The 18,853-nt window shown below is 44.1% G+C and overlaps 1 protein-coding gene across 2 annotated transcripts; it reads right to left on the bottom strand.

Annotated features, from left to right (window-relative positions):
- Nucleotides 1–81: 81 nt before the first annotated feature.
- SPP1 (secreted phosphoprotein 1) lies at nucleotides 82–17,978 on the bottom strand. Of its 2 annotated transcripts, XM_023926348.2 has the most exons (9): nucleotides 17,862–17,978; nucleotides 17,671–17,747; nucleotides 4,380–4,983; nucleotides 3,074–3,140; nucleotides 2,924–2,974; nucleotides 1,924–2,028; nucleotides 1,728–1,772; nucleotides 1,199–1,459; nucleotides 82–760 (listed from the first exon to the last, which is right to left on the bottom strand). In XM_023926348.2, exons 4-9 carry the CDS (start codon nucleotides 3,125–3,127, stop codon nucleotides 326–328), a joined length of 951 nt encoding a protein of 316 aa, XP_023782116.2. In that variant the 5' UTR covers nucleotides 3,128–3,140; nucleotides 4,380–4,983; nucleotides 17,671–17,747; nucleotides 17,862–17,978; the 3' UTR covers nucleotides 82–325. The 2 variants fall into 2 exon arrangements, with proteins under 2 accessions (XP_023782116.2, XP_023782117.1); XM_023926349.2 differs by lacking the exon at nucleotides 17,862–17,978 and having other exon boundaries at nucleotides 1,199–1,294; nucleotides 17,671–17,835.
- Nucleotides 17,979–18,853: the final 875 nt, after the last annotated feature.

The raw sequence follows: 18,853 nt of genomic DNA on the forward strand, positions 1-18,853 counted from the left end.
GGGAACGGCGATTTCACACCATTTGAAGAAGTATCAAAGCTCCCCCCGCCCTGTCCAAGCCCCAGTGAACAATAACGCTGGTACAGAGGGTTGAGGTTTTATTGAAGTCCCGGTACAGCAAAGCATCGCCCGGCAGCGCAGACACCGAGGGGCTCTCCCGCCGCGTCCCACAGCCTCCGCCGGCACAGCCCCAGGGGCCACGGACCGCCCCGAGCCCCAAAATTCACCACGCGAACTACATTAACAAACAGTTCCCCGAAATGAAGCTACTCCCCGCTTCCCTTAGGTAAGGATTGAAAAAGAAGGGGAATTTTTTTGTCTCCCTTTAAAGGGTGACTTCGTTACTTTCGATGCTGTGACGATCTTGAGAATCCTCGGCACTTTCCAGAGTTTGATTGCTGGTAGCGTCGGAGAGCTCAGCTGACACGCGGTCCCGACTCTCCCTGCTTTCCACACTCGGGTGGCTGTCCCCTCTCTCCTTGGTTTCCATGCTCCAGAGGCTGTCCCCTCTGACACCAGACTTGCTACTGTCGCCTTCTGCCTCGTGGCTGGCGGATTTGTGCCAGCTGTCGTTTTCCAAGCTGCGGTGACGCGGGTCGCTGTCCTGCTCGCTGCTGTCCCTCCCGTGGCTCTGGTCAGACCATACGCTGCTGGCTTGCTTCCTCAGGGAGCTGCGAGAAGCAGAATCCTCCCGGGAGACAGAGCGCTGGCTGTCTGCGTCCATGTAGCTCTCATCTTCCTCAGCGGCATCGTAGATGAGCTGTGGTAGAGATCGGAATAAGAGCAATTGTCACTCCTGAGGAACTGCCCCGTCAAGTGCTGCACTAACGCAGGCTGCTCAAAGCCTGCATGATGAACCTCTGCCTGGGGATACTCTGGTGTTTTATGGAGTTCTAGGAATCTTTCACATTATGAGACACTCTCATTTGTTCCTGGCCTCAGATTTCATGCGTGCAAGCATATTGTGACAGTGCAAACTGCAGTTTTGCACAGCTTGCAGCAGCAGCAGCCCCGGTGCATTGGCAGCCATCGAGACACCCCTGATCTGCAGTATCCAGAGAAAGGAAATGCATTCCTTCACTTATGCCTACTTTCCCCATACCAGTTTTCAAAACCACCTCCCATAAAATGCCATGTCCATTTTCAAGTTCACTCCCTGTTTCCAAGAACATGGGCATCACTGCTCAGTGCTATTTACCTTTTTGGCAGCTTTGTGGAGCTTGATAGACTTCAACAGTGTGGCTTTTGCCTTCATCCTGTAGGCCACACTGTCACCTCTGCCAGCATTATCTCCCTGGGTGAAAGGGAAAGTGGGGAATGGTTCAGTCACTGGAATGTCTGTGGGAAAACTCGTGACAACCTCTTCAGATTCATCCGTGTCATTGGAATCATTGTCATCATCATCATCATCATCATCATCCACATCTTCATGGCTCTTGCTTGACACATCAGGAAAGTGCTGGAAAACATTTATTACGCATCAGGCAAATGAACACAGATGTGGGAGGTACAGACTGATATCTGTCCCATTTACCCAGGGCTTAGGCAGTGCTGAGGAGCTACGTGCCAGCATTGCACTGACTCCACCTCACACTGCCTGGAGTTTTGTTATGTTTCAGGAGAGATTTTACTGCAAGAACCACATCTGAGTGAGGAAAATGAGAGTTGCTACACATTGGCTGCCCTGCTCAGGGCTCAACTGACATGTTGTCCTTCAAAACACATACCAGTTGTTCTGGGATATCCACACTTTCTTCTGAAGAGTAAAGGGTCTGAAAACAACACAAAACTCGGTGTTAGTACACAAAGGCCCATACAGTAGAACTGGTCAGCATGCTGACTATTCTTTAAGCACTTAATCATAACTTGTAAATCTTGGCATGGAAAGGTGGCCTGCTTTCTCTTACAGTTAGGTGCTGGTACCTGCTGAGATGATGCCAGGTCACTCTGTGGGTGCTGCTGACTCTCCTGAGACTGAGAATTCTCACGGTCGTTGTGATACCTGTGCAAGTGATGGCCCCTGGAGTCCTTCAAGAGAAAATAAAAGGGAGGGGTTAATCCTTAAAGGAGCAGGCAAAGCTGCTGCAGCCCAACCTGTGTTTTCAGGCAGATGTGGCATCTGCAGTACATAGCCTTCTGTATGGGATGTGTCATCAGCAGTTCATTGCAGCAGGAAGAGGACTCAGAACAAGCCATGATCCCAGGTGAACATGGTACCCGAAAGATAGAGGTGCCTCTCTCACTGGCAGAGCCTGGGCCAGTTCAGATCAGTTTCTCCAGCTTGTTTTTATTGAGTGGAATTTGGAGTTGTACCTAACAATCATTGCTAATTCTTAGGCCCTTTCTGGAGGGTGATTTATCTCCCACATCACAAAGATTCTAAACTAAATGCAATAGCTGATTCTCAGAGCCAAGAATTGATTTTATAAGGGTAACAGCTGGCAGTGGGGAATAAGTTAAAGAGCTATACACAAGGCTAAATGCAGTTTGCTTACATCACTCAAAAAAAAAAAGGATATTGGATTAAGGTGCTCCTCCAAAACCAAATATTGTCATCTGATCCACACTAACGAATATGGGTTATAGTAATTTTGCCATACTGCTGTCCCTTTCTCTTTTTAACTATACATTTTTAATGACACATTTTTCATTATGAAAAAAAGATTTTCAGTGCTGGTCCAGAGATAGAACTAATGAAAGTCCACAACCAGGACACATGACACGGGAAAAAGTCTGTGGATATCAGTGGCTCCCTGCTTTGAAACTGGCTCAAAACAGCCAGGTGAGGACATGTTCAGCAAGCATCGACAATCATAGAACAAGTACCAGAAAATGTCTTTTGAAGGAAAACAAACAAACAAACAAACAAAAACAACAAAAGTACTTATTGAAGAAAATTAACAGAAAGACAAAATGAGCTTACATATTTTTCTTCAGAGCTGGCAGAAATGGCATGCTGCTTGGATTGAATCACCTTGAAGGGAGAAAAGAGAAAAAACATTTATCAGTATTTCTCGCTGATGTGCAAAGGAAATGATGCAAGTGCTGGGGATGGTGTTTGTGATTTACTCACTGGCCATGCAGCGGTGATGCTGATAAGGCATAAACACAGAATTGCCTCCTTCATGGTGATATTTTACCTAGAAAATATTTTGGAACAGTAAGTCAATAAAGTAAAATACCAAAAAAATTCTATGGGCTTTTCCTTTATCCTGGTGGGCTTCACTGTGCCAAGACCAGGTCCCTGCTATGGATTCCATTTGCCCATGCTAATTCTATTTCTTCTATCCTCCACCTCCCACCCACCTCATAATGACTTAGCAGCTCAAAAAGCTACAAGAGTTTTGAAGCTGAATGCTGTGAAGAGCTGAGCAGTGGTGAGAAAAACCACACTGAAAAGATGAACTGACTCCTGTTGTCTTACTGACTTGCATGGTCAAAGGAAAAGCCCTGTGAAAGACTTATAAATACCAGCTTTGGTTTATCTTCATTCATTTAACACAGTTGTTTAAAAAAAGAGGCAGGTTAAGGCAAACAATTTGTATTCTCATCAGCTGTTTTAAAACTAGTTTTTAGGGTTACTGAGTTGCTGAGTAAAGTCAGTTTATATGAACATAAACTGCTTGTATTGATTGACCTGCATTTTCACTTCCAAAAGTTTGATCAAAATATCCTGTATTTCCAAACAAGTGATTAAGTGAAATATCTGCTCCCATAGCTGTTCACATTGCAGCTTTAGCAATTTAATAAAGAAATGATTCCTACTGAAATTAGGAGAGCTACAGTGAATTTCAGTGTTTACTGATCAGTTCCCAGAATCAGGAACATCCCTGAGAATTTAAACCACTTTACTGATGAACAAGAGTCATTCAAAACTTTGGTAAGTCACTGCAGGAAAAAAAGCTGCTTGTAACATTTAAAATGCATTAGTAAGGCTGGCCCTGAGACATGACACTCTAATAGAAGTATTGCAATTTCAAGTTTTACAGAGAAGTGTGACTGTCCTATCCACTCAGGATTGTGCAGCACAAACAATGAGCCTGCCAGGAGAAACAAGGACACTGCCAGGTAGTGGTCACAGGGAAGAGGAAGAAAGCTTTCTCTGTTCAAATACCAGCTCTGAGCTTCTAGTGCATGGTTCAGTGGCAGGGTTTTCAGAAACCTTCTCGCAACATCTAACAGCACACAAATTTAAAATTGTGATTATGTGTAATACCTGTTATTGCTAAAGTAACCTTGCTCCTATAAAAGCACACATTTTTCCACAGAGAAATATCAAACTTCCCTGCCCAGTGAAGCAGTTTTCAAAGATCTGCTCAGTGTTTCCTAGGCTAAAGCTGCAGATGGATTGGCACATCAGGTAAAAAAAAATAAATTACCTTTTCTGGTGCTGAAGGAGTCAACCACGACAAGAGCACTCTTAGTGATCCCAGCAGTAGCTCCAGCCAGTTGGGTCCCAGCAGCTCTGGCTTTCTCCACTCGCCCCCTGCTATCTGACATCTCCGAGCTCTGGGAATTTAAACCCTGTCCCATGCACAGCCACCAATCCTCATGTGGCAGAAAAAGATGAGGTCATGAGGCTCCTGGCCACTGTCCTGCCCACATTCTCCTACACTTCCTCTTTGGCTTTGTGGCTTTGGAAGCAAACAAAAACCATTCTAAGGTTAAAACATTACTTATGGGCAAGATCATTAACCAGCAGGTCTGTTGAATGCACAGTATTTGGTATAGTGTAGGAGTGCATGTCTGTTCTACTTTTGTGAAAAGCCAGAGCCCAACTTCCAAGAAATCTTTTGTGCCCTGTTTTGCAGGGGGTAGGAATATCTAATGTGTGCTGGAAGAAATAAATCTGAACATAAAAAATTCACCAGAAAGGTGTTAATGTTTCCACAAAGCTGTAGACTTGCTCTCCAGGGCATGCATGGTGCAGCAGGAATTGCAAAGATGTTGCAGGATATGGCCTTTTGCATTTATTTGTCTGACCTGGGTAAAAAAAAAATAAATTAGTAGTACTAGTTGTCTCAGTAGGCATTCTGCATCTGGAAACTTGTTTGTAAATGTGTACAAGAGCCAGTGGTCTAATTAAAGAAGATTGGTGCATCTTTATGAGGAATTATGAGGAATTCTCACTCTTTTTCTATTCATTTGTATTCCTTCTGGCTCCTTTCTTAGGTGGTTTGGACAAGCCATTTGCTACAGCTGTCTCATGCACCAAATCCATTTCAGAACCCTTTTCAGGGACCAGACGCCAGATACGTTCCAAGTTAAAAATAAAAGAAAACAAAAGCAGATATAGCTCCAGCATGAGGAGTGTCATGGCCGGCATTGGGAAGCAAAGGACATCATGGGACAAAATTCCATCCCTGCTATGGAGCAGTGCATCAGCCCTGCTGATGGGTGACAGATCTGTTGTGGCCTCTCTTAGATGTCCATAGCTTTGGACTGATTCTGCATCAGCTGGGATGTGCTGGAGGACTCTCAGACACTCTTCTGTGTGGTGTTCCTTTAAAAGGACAATGAGGTGTCATTCAAACACAGGAAAACATTACAAACAACTCTCTCAGAAGGTGGAATATTTAAAACTATTTCAAGGTGGTTATTTTGCTTCTCATTTGTGGCACCCAGCTGATGCTTACTATGTCCTTAGTCAAGCAGACAAGAGAGACCTATTTGTACCAGCTCCTGTTACCAGTTATCCTGTGCTTACTGACACTTCTAGGGCATGTTTAGAGACATCAGGAGTAGCATACCCATGTTAGCTCAGCACCTGCCCATCACATCATCACACACACTTAGCTGATTCTGTTTTTGAGCTGAGATCAGCAACAGCTGGAAGTTCAACTTAGTGAACTTAAGAGAGTGTTCTAATATCCCAGCAGAAGAATTGGATAAAAACAGAGTAGATAACATATCATTAATAGTTCTGACTGTTAGGATCCACCTGAGCAAAGACTATCCTAGCTTTTAGTTTCAAAGCTATGTGACCATTGTTATATGATTACTCAGGAAAGACTTCAACCAATAAAGCCTTCAGCAACTAGGATTTCAGCATCAAGATCTTATGCAGATTTAGACAGATTTACCATCTCCCATTGTATCTGCAGCTCAGTGCTGCTAGAAAGCAGTTTGCTGAAGGCCTTGAATGCAGATACAGGACTCCAGCTGGAAGTGGGTGCTCCTTGGAAGTGTTGGTTTGAGCATCACACGGTAGCCGATACTTACTCAGTTACTAGGGTGGCTTTAAAAGGCCACTGCTGTTGACTCCAGGGGATCCAAAGCCAGGCCCTTAGGTAGCCAAGTACATTTGATCCCAAACACCAGTCCTGACCATCAGTAAAAGATTACTTCCATCTGACAGAGCAAAAATGGAGACAGCGGGAAGCCAGTGGCTCACACCACTGGATGTGGGACTGGGTGTGCTGTGTCCTGCTCTCCTGTCCACACCCTGGATTTTAAGCCTGAAAAACCTACTTTCCCTACAAACCATTCATCAAGAGACACAGAACTGAAAAACAACATTATGCTCAAAGATCCTCTAGAGCTGCTGTCTGGCCAAACCCAATACTTGCAATCTTCATAATGGTATATTGCTGTGTATCAAACCATCAGGAAAATACATATCATGTAAACAACCTGTTTCACCAAGTTCAGCAGCAATTATCAGTCATGCCGATGGAGCCATTAGAAACAGAACCTTCCTGCAGCTTGTTACAGACATTCCTGTACAGGTCAGTTATTACTGTGGCACCTCAAGGCAAATATTTTGCAAGAACCTGAAACTCGTCTCCCAGCAGAGTCTCTGTGTGACCCCCAGGGAGCTGTTTCTGGCAAAGAATTGATATTTCCAGTGTGCTGGGAGATGATGGTGTTTTTGAGTATGTTGCCAAAGCTATATGGCGGATTTTTTAAGGACTAAGGAAAAACAGGGATGTTTTGCAGTAATCCAGAAGCAGAATGAGAAGTGACAGCTATTACTAAATGCCTTCATTTTATGCAAGATTAACCTGTACAGAGTTGTAGTAAATTTAGCACTTGTCTCATGCCTATCATTATGTGGTTATTCCTTCTGTAAATCATTTAGTCTAGCTGAGAAATCTGCCTTGGTAGGATTTGTGCTTCTTGCTGTCTCAAAGATAAGGAACAAGCAAGGCAGAAAGCAGGGAACTTTCACCATTTTCACTTCCCGCATTAAAATTGTTAGTTCTGGAGAGAACACTTGTCTGCTGGTGGCACAGCAGAAGCAGCTTGCTTGAATTTGTACATGTGGGAGGGTACATGATTCTGGCTTTTAAGAGCTGTTCTGGCTATTTCTTTCTGGCTTCTGGGACTAGCCACTACCTGCTCCATTTTCAAATGGCTTTTTAGGAACAGCTTTGGAAAGCGAAGAAAAAAATAAATCCTTGGGAAACTGCCACGCAGCCGTGTCGCACAAATCCTGGAGGCTGGACAGCCTCAGTCAGATCCCAGCTTTCAGAGAGGCAAGTGGATGCTCCTGCAACAGCATAGATGTCCCCTCCCTTGATTTTTACAGCCAATTAGAAAATATGATCCAGATCTTTCTTTTTTCCAGTTCAAATTCATGTATTTTAGTACTGAAGTCCATGTAGCAGCAGAAATTAAACCAGAACAGAAACATTAGGTTATTTTCAGGTCATCAAAGTTACCAGTGTGAAGAGCAAAACTGTCAAGATGAATAATGAGGCATGGGACCACCATGCTTTGAGATGATTTATTGCTCAAGTAGCCAGATAAGATGTCAGTCTGAAGGTGTGAGATTTAGAGGAGCAACAACTCAGCCATAGCTCAAGGTAGTCATGGGTTTCTTCTTCACACAGCAATATAGAACATTTTGGTCCAATAGACAGTTGACACAAAACTTGTTTTCACTTATTAACCTGTCACCTTCTTAGGCTTAATTAAAGACTTAATTTTGCTGCACTGCATCTGTCTCTTAGCCAACAAGCTGACAGGTCACATACTCATACACACCTCTATTACAGTTTCTAGATCTCTTACCTACTCTATAACCCACACTATTACATCTTAAACCTCAAACAATTTTACCTAATATAATTTCTTACCTCCTCTAGGCATATTCTTACTTATAACTATAGGAACACAAGTTTATAATTTCTCTACCCAGTGTCTGTGTACCTTCATCATTACATTAACCCAAGCTCTTTCCAAGGCTGCAGATTGAGCCCTTCAGCACCTGTGGAAGTTTCTATTTTTCCATTTCCCACACAAAACACCAGCTTTTCAGTGTGGGATTTGTGGCTGTGCTTCAGCTCTGAATTGACAGGGGAAGAATTGCATTTGTTTCAACTGGAAAACAGTGAACATAATAATAGTCTGAAGTACTCGTAGAAACAAGAACAACCAGTGAAAGGATATATGGTGTACACCGTGTTTTCATAACCGTGCCATTTCTTAGTGTATGTAACCCTCAAAAATCAATTTTTTGAGAACAGCAGGGTGAGACTTTCACATCTCAGTGGGAGCTGAGCTCAATATGAAGCCTGAACATTGCTGCAGAGATAATGTTCCAGGATGAAGGAAAGCATGCAAGGTGTGTGTGCTTAAATCCCATATATGCCCATAAGACAGCAACCATCAGATTTCTAGCTCAGCACAGTCGCAGTCTGAGCACTGAGGGGAATTTTATAGTAGGAAACAGCTTTACAGAAGATTGCTTCTCAGACAAGCATTGCAAAAACTTTGTGACAAGTTGTTTCCCTCTCTCCCCCCTGCCCAGTTCCTTCCCTGTTTCCGATCCTACTGCAAAATTTTCTTGTCCTACTGAGAAAGGACACTAAAGGAAAAATCTGAGTATGCAGAATGGGTATGGAAAGAACAGCATCCTCTCACCCTGCATTGTGAAACTTGGAAAGTCACAAGATGCCTGTTCTCCCAGTGCAGGGATTTTTGGCAGGGCACAACAGGAAGGTTTCTGCACACTGCTCTCCTCTGGTTGCATCTTCATGAAGCTCTGCTGGCAAAACACAGAGAACCACTCCTTGCTGCAAGAAACAGAGTGGATCACAGCACAGCAGGACAGAGAAGAGGCAGACAGGGAGATGATGGGCCAACTCCTCCATATCCTGCCTCTGTGCATAACGGAGATGGGCATGACAGCATCCTAACCATCCTGAGAATCCTTATCACACAGCAGCCTTGTTTTTGCATTCCACATTTACCACGTTGAGCTCATGTCATGTTTTCACACACAGCTGCACAAGTATTGCAGCACAAGAAGCAGAATTCAAAAAAGTTTGCTACCAATCCCAGAGACAAACCTTTCACAAGACACACTTTCTGAGTGCCTCCTGGAAAAGGCCAGTGCAAAACAGATAATTTGGAGAAGTGCCGGGCATTGTGCAACCCAGGATTCCGTCCTGCATATCTGTGGTTATCTGTACACAAGTCATCTTTTCTGCAGAAGGTCTGGAGCAGGGGAAGCATGTGCTGTTTGCATGCTGTGACCCTGTCAATAAACCTGACCTCAGACCCAGACTTGGCTACATATCATAAACCTGTCAGATTTCACGTGGCTTCAGCTTCTACTGTGGGCACTTTTCTTAACTCTCAGTTCAGGGCCACTGTGGTCTGAGGTGGGATGGGTGCAGAAGTGAGTCAGTGTGAAAGCAAACATGTTCCAGGCACTGTGCCCTGGGGTGTGGGGGCCCTGCCAGTGGAGTGGGAGAAAAACCCATCTGTGGGCCTGGTGAAGGGAAATTAAAGAGCTGGGGACTGGGCTTGGGGAGGAAGTTGTTTGGCCAAGAAGCAGACTTGATTTTGTGGGGGAACCAAAAATCAGCAGGCTGGGGTCAAGGCCTCTGCTGTCTCAACTGGATCATGGAGAGATTCCCTGCAGCTTGCTCAAGCCTGGAGGTGATAAGGCTGTTTCCCCACAAAGCTTATCCAGGCAGGAGCTCTGCAAGAACCATCTACTCCACTGCAGCAATGAATAGTTTTGGCTCTGGCTTGGAAAGCCAGGAAATCTGCATGTCAGTACACTTCTTCTAATTAGTATTGGGGTCACCACCTCTTGTACAATAAGCAATAAATGTGCCAATAGAGAACATCACTCAGACCCAACAATTTCTCCTCTTGTTTTTCATACGAAATTTTTTTAAACTTGAAAGGGTTTTTAAATGAAGCATGAAGTAATAAGTCATACCTGACAGGTATTGCCATCAGCAAATCAAAGGGGATATTTCCTTAAATGTATAGTTTTTCAAGAAAATGGGATGAATTGATAGACTGAATAGTTCAGATACAAGTGTCTGGGAAAAAGTAAAAAGGTTTCTTTTCATTAAGCATAGAAGCACAAACACATTTGGCAAATCCCTCCTCTCCCTCCTTGCTTACTAGCTCTCTTTAGAAGGGAGGTGCTCTTTTGGAAATACACAGTTGAGAGATAATCACATCCAGATTTAGGAAATAACATTTTGCACATAATTCATACTGGCTACCTAGACAGATTATTGGTTGAGTGTATAGCTATAAATTTGGCAGAATAAATGGAAAACTGTGGTTGGCATATGGACACAAAGCAGGATGCAAACTGCAGCTATACATTAACTAGAGGAAAGGAAAGCCTAAGAAACAGAGTTAAGAAGCAGGATCTGAATCAAACATTAAGAAGGGGGAGCTGACAGGGCAACTCTTGAGGAGCACATGTAGCATCAGAGCTCTTTGCATTAGGAAGAACATTGCCAGTCTGGTATTTTGCTCACTGAGTCTTGTTTATCACAAAGAAGTCAAATGACTCCTCCTCACTCATGGAAAATGTGACAGGCAATTTTGGGAAGCAACATCCATTCTGTATGGAGAAACTTGATCTGCTGTACCCAAAATAACTGCTGAGACACAGACTAGATCTCATCTCAGCAATCGATTAGGCAAAAAGAGGAAGCTCAGCTGCTGGTTGGAGCTCAGTTGGTCTCACCTCAGGCAGCAGAGCAGCAACAGGGCAGTGACGTGGGCTGAGCCAGGCTGGAGAGCACAGATCTTAAGGGGCAGGTTGTGAGCCCTCTGCAGGGCTGAAAAGCATTTTTTATGCACCCAGTCCCTGAAGAGAGCACTATAGGAACTCTGGCACCTGTACCTTCATTGGCACCGATGCAGTTGCATCCCACAGGAGTTTGCCATATCCCTGACACATCCTACCTATGCTCTACCCTAAAAGTGGAGGTAAGGTCATATTACACAGCTACATTTTCCAGGCTCCCTAAACCCCTCCCTTAAAAAAATCAACAGCAAAGGTGAGGCTAGATCACAGCACAAGTCCCAGTGAGATTATTCCTAGTCTTCTGATTCAGACTTAAATAAAGACAGGAAGGGGAAGGCTTAATTTCAACAAATATTGACAATCATGGAGGTCTCTTTTCCTTTCTTCCAGGCAAATTGTATATATACCTTCTAATCTTTCAGGTCAGCAGATTCATTCATCCTACCTATTTTCTAGGTAGCTGCTCTCCTGAGAGAGAGAGAGCAGTGTGACACAGCTGCAGTCCCATTGGACATAGGTTTTTACAAGAGGAAAGGCAGGACCAAGTCTCAGAGCACGGGTGATAGAAGATGGGTTGTTCAAAGAATATTATCTATGATTCTCTTTTGGACAGTGCCAGCAGTGTCATTGCTGGGGTGTAACACTGCTGCTTCACAGGCAAGTTACAAGGCACCTTCAGTGGCTTGTCTAGGGCCTTAAGAAGATAGGAATAATGTAGATTTTCCAATGATAATTAAAAAACAGTAGCATCAAAATAATAAGAAATGCAAACTACCATAGCAAGGTTTTTTTAAAGTAGCCTTTCATTTAGCTTCATGTCTACCATACCTGCTCTTCCCACACTGATGTTATAGCATGTGACTTTGATAATTTTCAGCAAAAATAACATTAATTGTGGCTCTGATCTTGCAAATCTGCTTTGGGCACAAGCTTTCTCCTACAGATCAAATAGTTACTGGGTAGACTATTAAATACATTTTTTTAAAAGACAGCCACTCTAAATCTTGATGTGAAAATAATTTGCTCATTTTGTTAATCATCTGCTGGCTCAATACTGTTAAAAAATGAGATGAGCCATAGATGCCTAAGACATACTAAAAGCTCACTCTGAATTCCAACTGAACTAGCATTTCTCTTAACACTTTGATTTCCCATCTTTATCACCATGGATATCAAGGAAAATAGAGAGCAAACGAGAAAACAACAACGACAACAACAAATGCAGCCAAGTAGCTGCATTTATTTGCTGTAGATTTTAATTATCTTTCTCCAGCAGGAAGTCTTCCCCATAGACTTCTGTGAAGAGCACAAACTGCACATGGGAGGCAGGGAAAGGGAGAGGCTCTTTTAATTACATGGGCTACACAGATGCTGTGAATTGAAGCTTGAGACAGCAGGGCTGCTCCCCTTTCACCATGATAAAGCCTGCTGAGAAATCAGCCTGTCTACTTCTTCCCTGCTTAGCAGTTAAAGGGGGCAAAAGTAAGCCTGTGGTTTCCCTTGCTCCATGTTGGAACAGCTGCAGAGGCTATCCAGGGGTCCTGGTCAGTACCCAGAAGATCTTTCCCAGAAAGCCAACTCCCCCAGGCCTGAACTGCTAGTACAGGCAGACTAGAAGAGTCAATTACCACAGTGTACAGATGATACAAACCAGAGGATGAGAATCTGTGGAAAGCTTAAATAGGCCATCTTTTACTCTGACCCCCTGCACACATCAGACTGAAGGATAAATTTCACATACTACTGAGTTTATCAGCTTGCATTTGTCCAAATGCAGTTATTCCTCCTGCACTGGGGTTGTTTGTGTTAAAACTACTTTCCATACAATCACATTGCTGAGCACTAGCTACGCCACCCACTTGTAACTCTAAGAATTAAATTATTCACAGGACTTTGGATTTCCCCCTGGTTTTTTCCAGCCAGAGAAGGTTATTCCAGACATTTACACAATTCAGCCATGTTTAGACACAGCAGCCTGGCTCACAATCATCGGTTCCATTCCAGCCCCTGGTATTCACAAGTTATATTCTAACAAAGATAAGCCTGATTTCAATGCTGGTGAGGTTTTGCCAGCATCCTTATGGTCACAGTTGGGAACCCCTCCCGAGAGCATTGGTTTCTCACCCTGTTCCAGGCTCAGATTTTACTGCCCAAGAATTCTGCTTCATTCTATAGCAAACCTATCTGTGACTTCTAGGAAAACAGGAGCTTCCCCAGCCTCCATTAGGCTGCATGCACACCTCCTGGCTTTCTGGAAATAATATTTCTTCTCCTAGGGATCACCTCTGAAAGACAGCATTATGTTAAAGTAGCTGAACCACTGATGCAAAATGGAGTAGAAACACATGGGTATTAAAAAATTTTTAAAAGTGACAATATTTCTCAATGCAATACAATGCACTCTCATTGCTCTTTCCTCTGCAAATCTTTTCCTAACTTCCTAAGAACACCTTGTCATCATGCAGGGCCTGTGTCCAGCAGGAGAAATTCTTGTGCAGGTTTTCCAGCTCCAGAAAATCTCATCGGCACAGGCCCTACTCTAATAAGCAGCAAGGCGGAAATTGGGCTCTCCAATGAAAACAGCTATTGGTTTATTTGTTTGGGTTTTAATTTCGAAATAGTAATCTCCCCACAGGCACTCTAGGAAAGCACAAAAGGAATGTTTCTTCTGTAAAATGTAATTAACATAGTTTTCTTCCTGTTGCGAAGTATAATTGCAAATATAAACCAACAGACGAGAATAGGGTTATTTTGGGTGATGGTTTTGTGCAGCAAAATACTGTGACGAATTCGGTTTGTAAAACTGAAGACAGGGCAGACGTCTCTCTCCCTTCCTGTTTAAGCCTGTGGTCTGGGAAGGGCTGGTGTAACCTATAATGAGGGTCAGCTCACTCAAAGAAACTTGTTTCCCCCAATCTATAAATGCCATTTTCTGAAGGCTGAACATATGCCGGAACATGCACATGCTTTGTGATCCTGTGTGACATGGCAAACCCTGGTCTGATTTCAAGTTGTGTTAAAACTTATATAAAAATGCCTCAGTTCTCACAAACCTGCTGCCTTTTAATACCTGAGGGGGCCTACAAGAAATCTGGAGACAAACTGTACAAGAGTAAAGGACAAGGGGGCATGATTTTAAACTGAGAGGGCAGATTTAAATTGGCTATTAGGGAGAAATTCATTGCTGTGAGGGTGGTGAGGCACTGTCACAGGTTGACCAGATAAACTGTGGAAGCCCCATTCCTGCAAGTTGGATGGGGTTCTGAGCAGCCTGATCCAGTGGAATGTGTCCCTGTCCATGGCAGGAGGATTGAAATTAGATGGCCTTCAAGATGCCTCCCAACCCAAACTGTTCTATGATCCTTTATACTCCCTCACACACAGCTCAGGTGAGGGTGTGGAATATCCTTTCAAAGTCAAAGAAATGAGCCAGACTTTTCTCTGCAAAAGCATTTCCAAACATGGCATCCTCTTCATTTTTCACTGTGTGTTTGCACTTGCTCTTCAGGTGGCAAAGCACTCCTGGCTGAGCCCCAGGAGCTGTTGAGAGCAATGGAGTGTGGCACAGTGGGACTGGATGGCTGCAGCCTGGGGAGGCAGTGGTGAGTCACCTCCTGGCTGGAGGTCACTTTACCCAGATGGGCAATTCCCTGCAACGTGTCCCCACATGCAAAACGTATAATCCAAGACGGAAGCAGGGGGCTGAAATAACAAGTGGTTTACTTTCCCCTGCTCTCCACACCAGGTCAATCATTAAACATAAATTAAAACTTACATTCCATCAGCACAAACCCTCACTAGTAGAAGTAGGAATTTGCTTACTGAACTTGTTTGGATCTCGACTCTACATTCATTACTATAAATTTTTTTGAGCCAGTACACCTAAAAATACATCAACTGCTTTCTCTCTTCTTCATTCACTGCAGGAATATACAAGTGAATACTCTGTCCTCCATCCATAAGACAGGACACTGCAGCACAGGTGGCCTGGTTGAATAAATCACCAGAGAAAAGCAGACAATAACTTTGCACCCTGAGGAAGTGCAGACCAGTCAGTTCCCCTCAGTGGGCTGGAGAGATCCTGGAGCACATCCTCCTGAAAACTATGCTAAAGCACATGGAAAATAAGGAGGGGGATTGGTGACAGAAAACATGGCTTCACTGAGGGCAAATCATGCCTAATGGATTCAGTAGCTTTCCACAACAGGATTACAATGTTGATGGGTAAAGGAAGACATTGAATGACATTGTCTACCTGGGTTTGTTCAAAGCATTTGACAATGTCCTGCATAACATCCTTGTTTCTAAACTGGAGAGGTGTGGTTTTGATGGGTAGACCACTCACTGGATAAAGAAGTGACTCCTTGGCAGCAGCATGCAAAATTACAATCAACAGCTCACTGCCCACCTGGATACCAGTGATGAGTGGTGTCCCTAAGGGGTCAGTTTGGACAGGCACTGTTTAACACCTTTGTGGCACACATGGACAAGAGGATTGAGTGCAGAGTCAACAAGACTGCTGACACCATTGGTGGTGGCTCTGTGGTACAACAGGCACACTGGAGGGAAGGGATGCCATCCAGAGGGACTTGGACACACCTGAAATGTGGAACTTCATAAAGCTCTACAAGGCCAAGTGCCAAGTCTGCATCCATGGCAGTGTGGCCAGGAGGTCAAGTGGCCCCTCCACTCCACTCTGCTGAGACCCCACCTGGAGTGTTCCATGCAGCCCTGGGATCCCTAATATGAGATGGACATGGAATTGTTGGAGAGAGTCCAGAGGAGGTCACAAAGATGATCAGAGCACTGGGGCTCCTCTCCTATGAAGAGAGGCTGAGAGAGATGGGTTTGTTCAGCCTGGAAAAAACTTGACTCCAGGGAAACCTTACAGCACCTTCCAGTACCTAAAGGGGGCTGCAAGAGAGCTGGGAGTACTAGAGTACATAAAAGACAAGAGGGAAATGGCTTTAAACTGACAGAGGGCAGGTTTAGATTAGATATTAGGAAAAAATTCTCTACAGTAAAAGTAGTGAGACACTGGAGCAGGTTAATCAGAGAAACTTTGGAATCCCCATCCCTGTAATTGTTCAAGGCCAGACTGTATGGGGTTCTGAGCAACCTGGTCTAGTGAGATATGTCCCTGCCTGTGGCAGGGAGTTGGAACAAGATGGTCTTTAATGTCCCTTTCCATCCAAACAATCCTGTGATTCTGAGTTAGAAGGCTTTAAGAGCACGCATGACTAAGCACAAGTGGTATATACACACATCATATACTTTTAAAATTAATTTTCTTGATATCAGAAGATAGCTGGTTATCTACCAGAAGTCACCCCCATTCTGCCAGGAAGGTATAAGGATGAGGAGTTGGAAAGATGACTAAATATTTTGATTCCCAGGTAATTGCACAAAGGCCACTTCACAAAACCTGAAGATCTTGAATCAAATTCCTGCTAAAAACCAGGAATCCAAAAATTGTCCCCTCACAGATGTTTCATGACGTTTTGGCCCATTCAGTCTGGTGACTTACTATGTCACAACATAACATTCACAGCTACAGCCCAAAGGATGTCCCAAACTCCTGACCCGTCCATCAAGCTCTTAGAACCAGATTATTCTTCCAGCTCTGTTTATGAAACCCGTGAGAGGATTCATCCACTAAAACCCAGGGCCATGGTGGCCTGGGTGGTCCTTGTCTGGGCAAGCGGATAACACAGGCAAGCAGGTGCAAAGGAGGGTGAGGGAGCCAGGCACAGCTTGGGTTTAGCATTCATCTGACACTCACAGTGGTCACTGGGAGTGCCACAGGCTCACAATCACAAGAAGTTCTCCCCCAGAGCCTGTCAGGGGGTACAGAAAGACTTAAGGAAAAACAAGCAGGAAAAGGCACAGAAAATTTGTCAGGCCAGTCACTGATGGGAGTTGGTTTAAGCAAAGCATTATGTGCAGGGATTTTGCCTCATGCACCCCCATCCACAGGCTCTCTTGGCTTGTAGTTTCTTGCAGGTGCCCATCTCTCAGACCAAACACCTGCAGGCTTCAAGGAATCAGCCTGACTCTCAGAAGGAGCTGAGGTCCAAATTTCTGCTTCTTGTTTCAAACATGAGGCAATGCACATGAATTCTGAGCAACTTTAGGGATGTGACAGACTGATTTGTTTCCATTCTGTGTAAAACTCTTAAACTGGAATTTTCCAGCAGCATTCCAGTGCCAGACTGATGATTTATTAATCATGTTCTGTCTGTCACATCAGCAAGGTGTGTCAGTCCCTGCAGCAAAGAGTATTAAAGCTCTCTGTTGCTCACTGAAATGAGAGCAGAGTCCAGCCTGAAGACCTTTAACTACTTGTAAAAAAAAGGTGAAACTCACACTAGTCACTGGAGAACATCTCTCCAGTACAAGATTTGCCTTCCTGGGGGGCCTTTAGCAACAGCTTGCCATTGCAAGACAGAACAACCCCAAGTAAAATTATTTTTCAGGCACAAAACATGGAATATCCAACAGCATCAGAAGAACACTAAAAAAGTAGCTATCAGAGAGTTTTTTTATATGAACTGAATTAAATTATATCAGAATTTTGCTAGAAACTATACTGGAAACTAATTCCTGTATGGTTTCTGCAAGAAAGGGAGGCAAACAGAGCAAGCCATGCCACATACCTTGACAAAACCTCCCCTTTGTGACTGGCATGCTGACAGGTCAGTGGCCCACGCAGCAGGCCCTGGAAACACAAATCCTAAGTGTAGAAAGAGTAAGAAACAATATCACCATTGCCCTTCTGATACAAGTCACACCAAAGGATTGGTTAGCAGAAGTGGAGGATCAAAGGGAATGCAAACAAGCTAAATACCTCTTTTTTGCCAGCTGAATCTCATCTCCTGGAGAATACATCACAGTAAGTGTTCTAAACTATCACCTGTGCACAGTCAGCTGTCCCATACTGAGTTGTTTACAGCTTCAGGGTTTTATATGCCCTTGAAAATGCCCTTTTGACCTGTGCCCTTGCATTTCTTATATCTCTGAGCTTTTAAAAACCTTTTCTGTGGTCCTCATGGCTACTGGAATTCTTCTGCAAACCCTGAGAAGCAGAGTAGCTGTTGACTGTGAAAACAGTCTGATACAGCAAGTCCATGCCAGAGCCCTGCACAGCTCTGCCTCCTGAGCCCAGCATCCCTAGGAAGGAGTCCCTTTCCTTTCCCCTTGACAGTGCCCTAGATTAGGCTCTGACATGAAGTTGTGTACTTGTTCCTTTGTTCCTGATAGTATGGTCTTTGAAACCATGGAGAGAAACCAAGGCTAACACTAGCTGCTGCTGAGGCTTTTTTACCATGGGGCTGAAGTATTTTATTGCTGTCATTAAAAATCAAGTGATTTAAATTCACTGGTGTTCTAATGCATACCTTGTTAACTAAATCTCATTTTCTAGTTAGCCATGAACTATCAGACTGCATTCATGCCTTTAAACAAGCAGGACTTTCAGGGATTAAGTGTGGCACAGCAGAGCTTGCTGTGCCAAACCCACTAGCACCTTCCCCTCCTGTCAGGTGTGCCAGAACAGCATGACCCAGGACAGTGTCTGGCCACAGTCTTCAGTCCCTGGGGCATCAGCCCTTTGATTTTCCCCCTCTGGAAGTGGATCCAGCAGCCAGTGCAGAGAGAATTAAACTTTCTCCCCTGCAAACTCCTCCAGATGACACGGATGGCCTGCAGTTTCCCTCCACATCCCCATGCAGAGAAACACAAGCTCACACCCCAACAAACACCTCCACCTCCCAACTCGGGAGAGGTTTCTCTAGCTCTGAAAACCCAGGCCTGGGCAGTGTTTGAGCTATATGGAGAAAG

Source organism: Cyanistes caeruleus, chromosome 5 (assembly GCF_971803275.1).
Source record: "Cyanistes caeruleus chromosome 5, bCyaCae1.hap1.1, whole genome shotgun sequence".
NCBI lineage: Eukaryota > Metazoa > Chordata > Aves > Passeriformes > Paridae > Cyanistes > Cyanistes caeruleus.

Coding starts and splice junctions, on each gene's coding strand:
- SPP1 (XM_023926348.2), bottom strand. CDS start 3,127: ATGAAGGAGGCAATTCTGTGTTTATGCCTTATCAGCATCACCGCTGCA. Junction 1,460..1,727: donor TGGATATCCCAGAACAACTG/GTATGTGTTTTG, acceptor AATGTTTTCCAG/CACTTTCCTGATGTGTCAAG. Junction 761..1,198: donor TCCACAAAGCTGCCAAAAAG/GTAAATAGCACT, acceptor TCTCTACCACAG/CTCATCTACGATGCCGCTGA.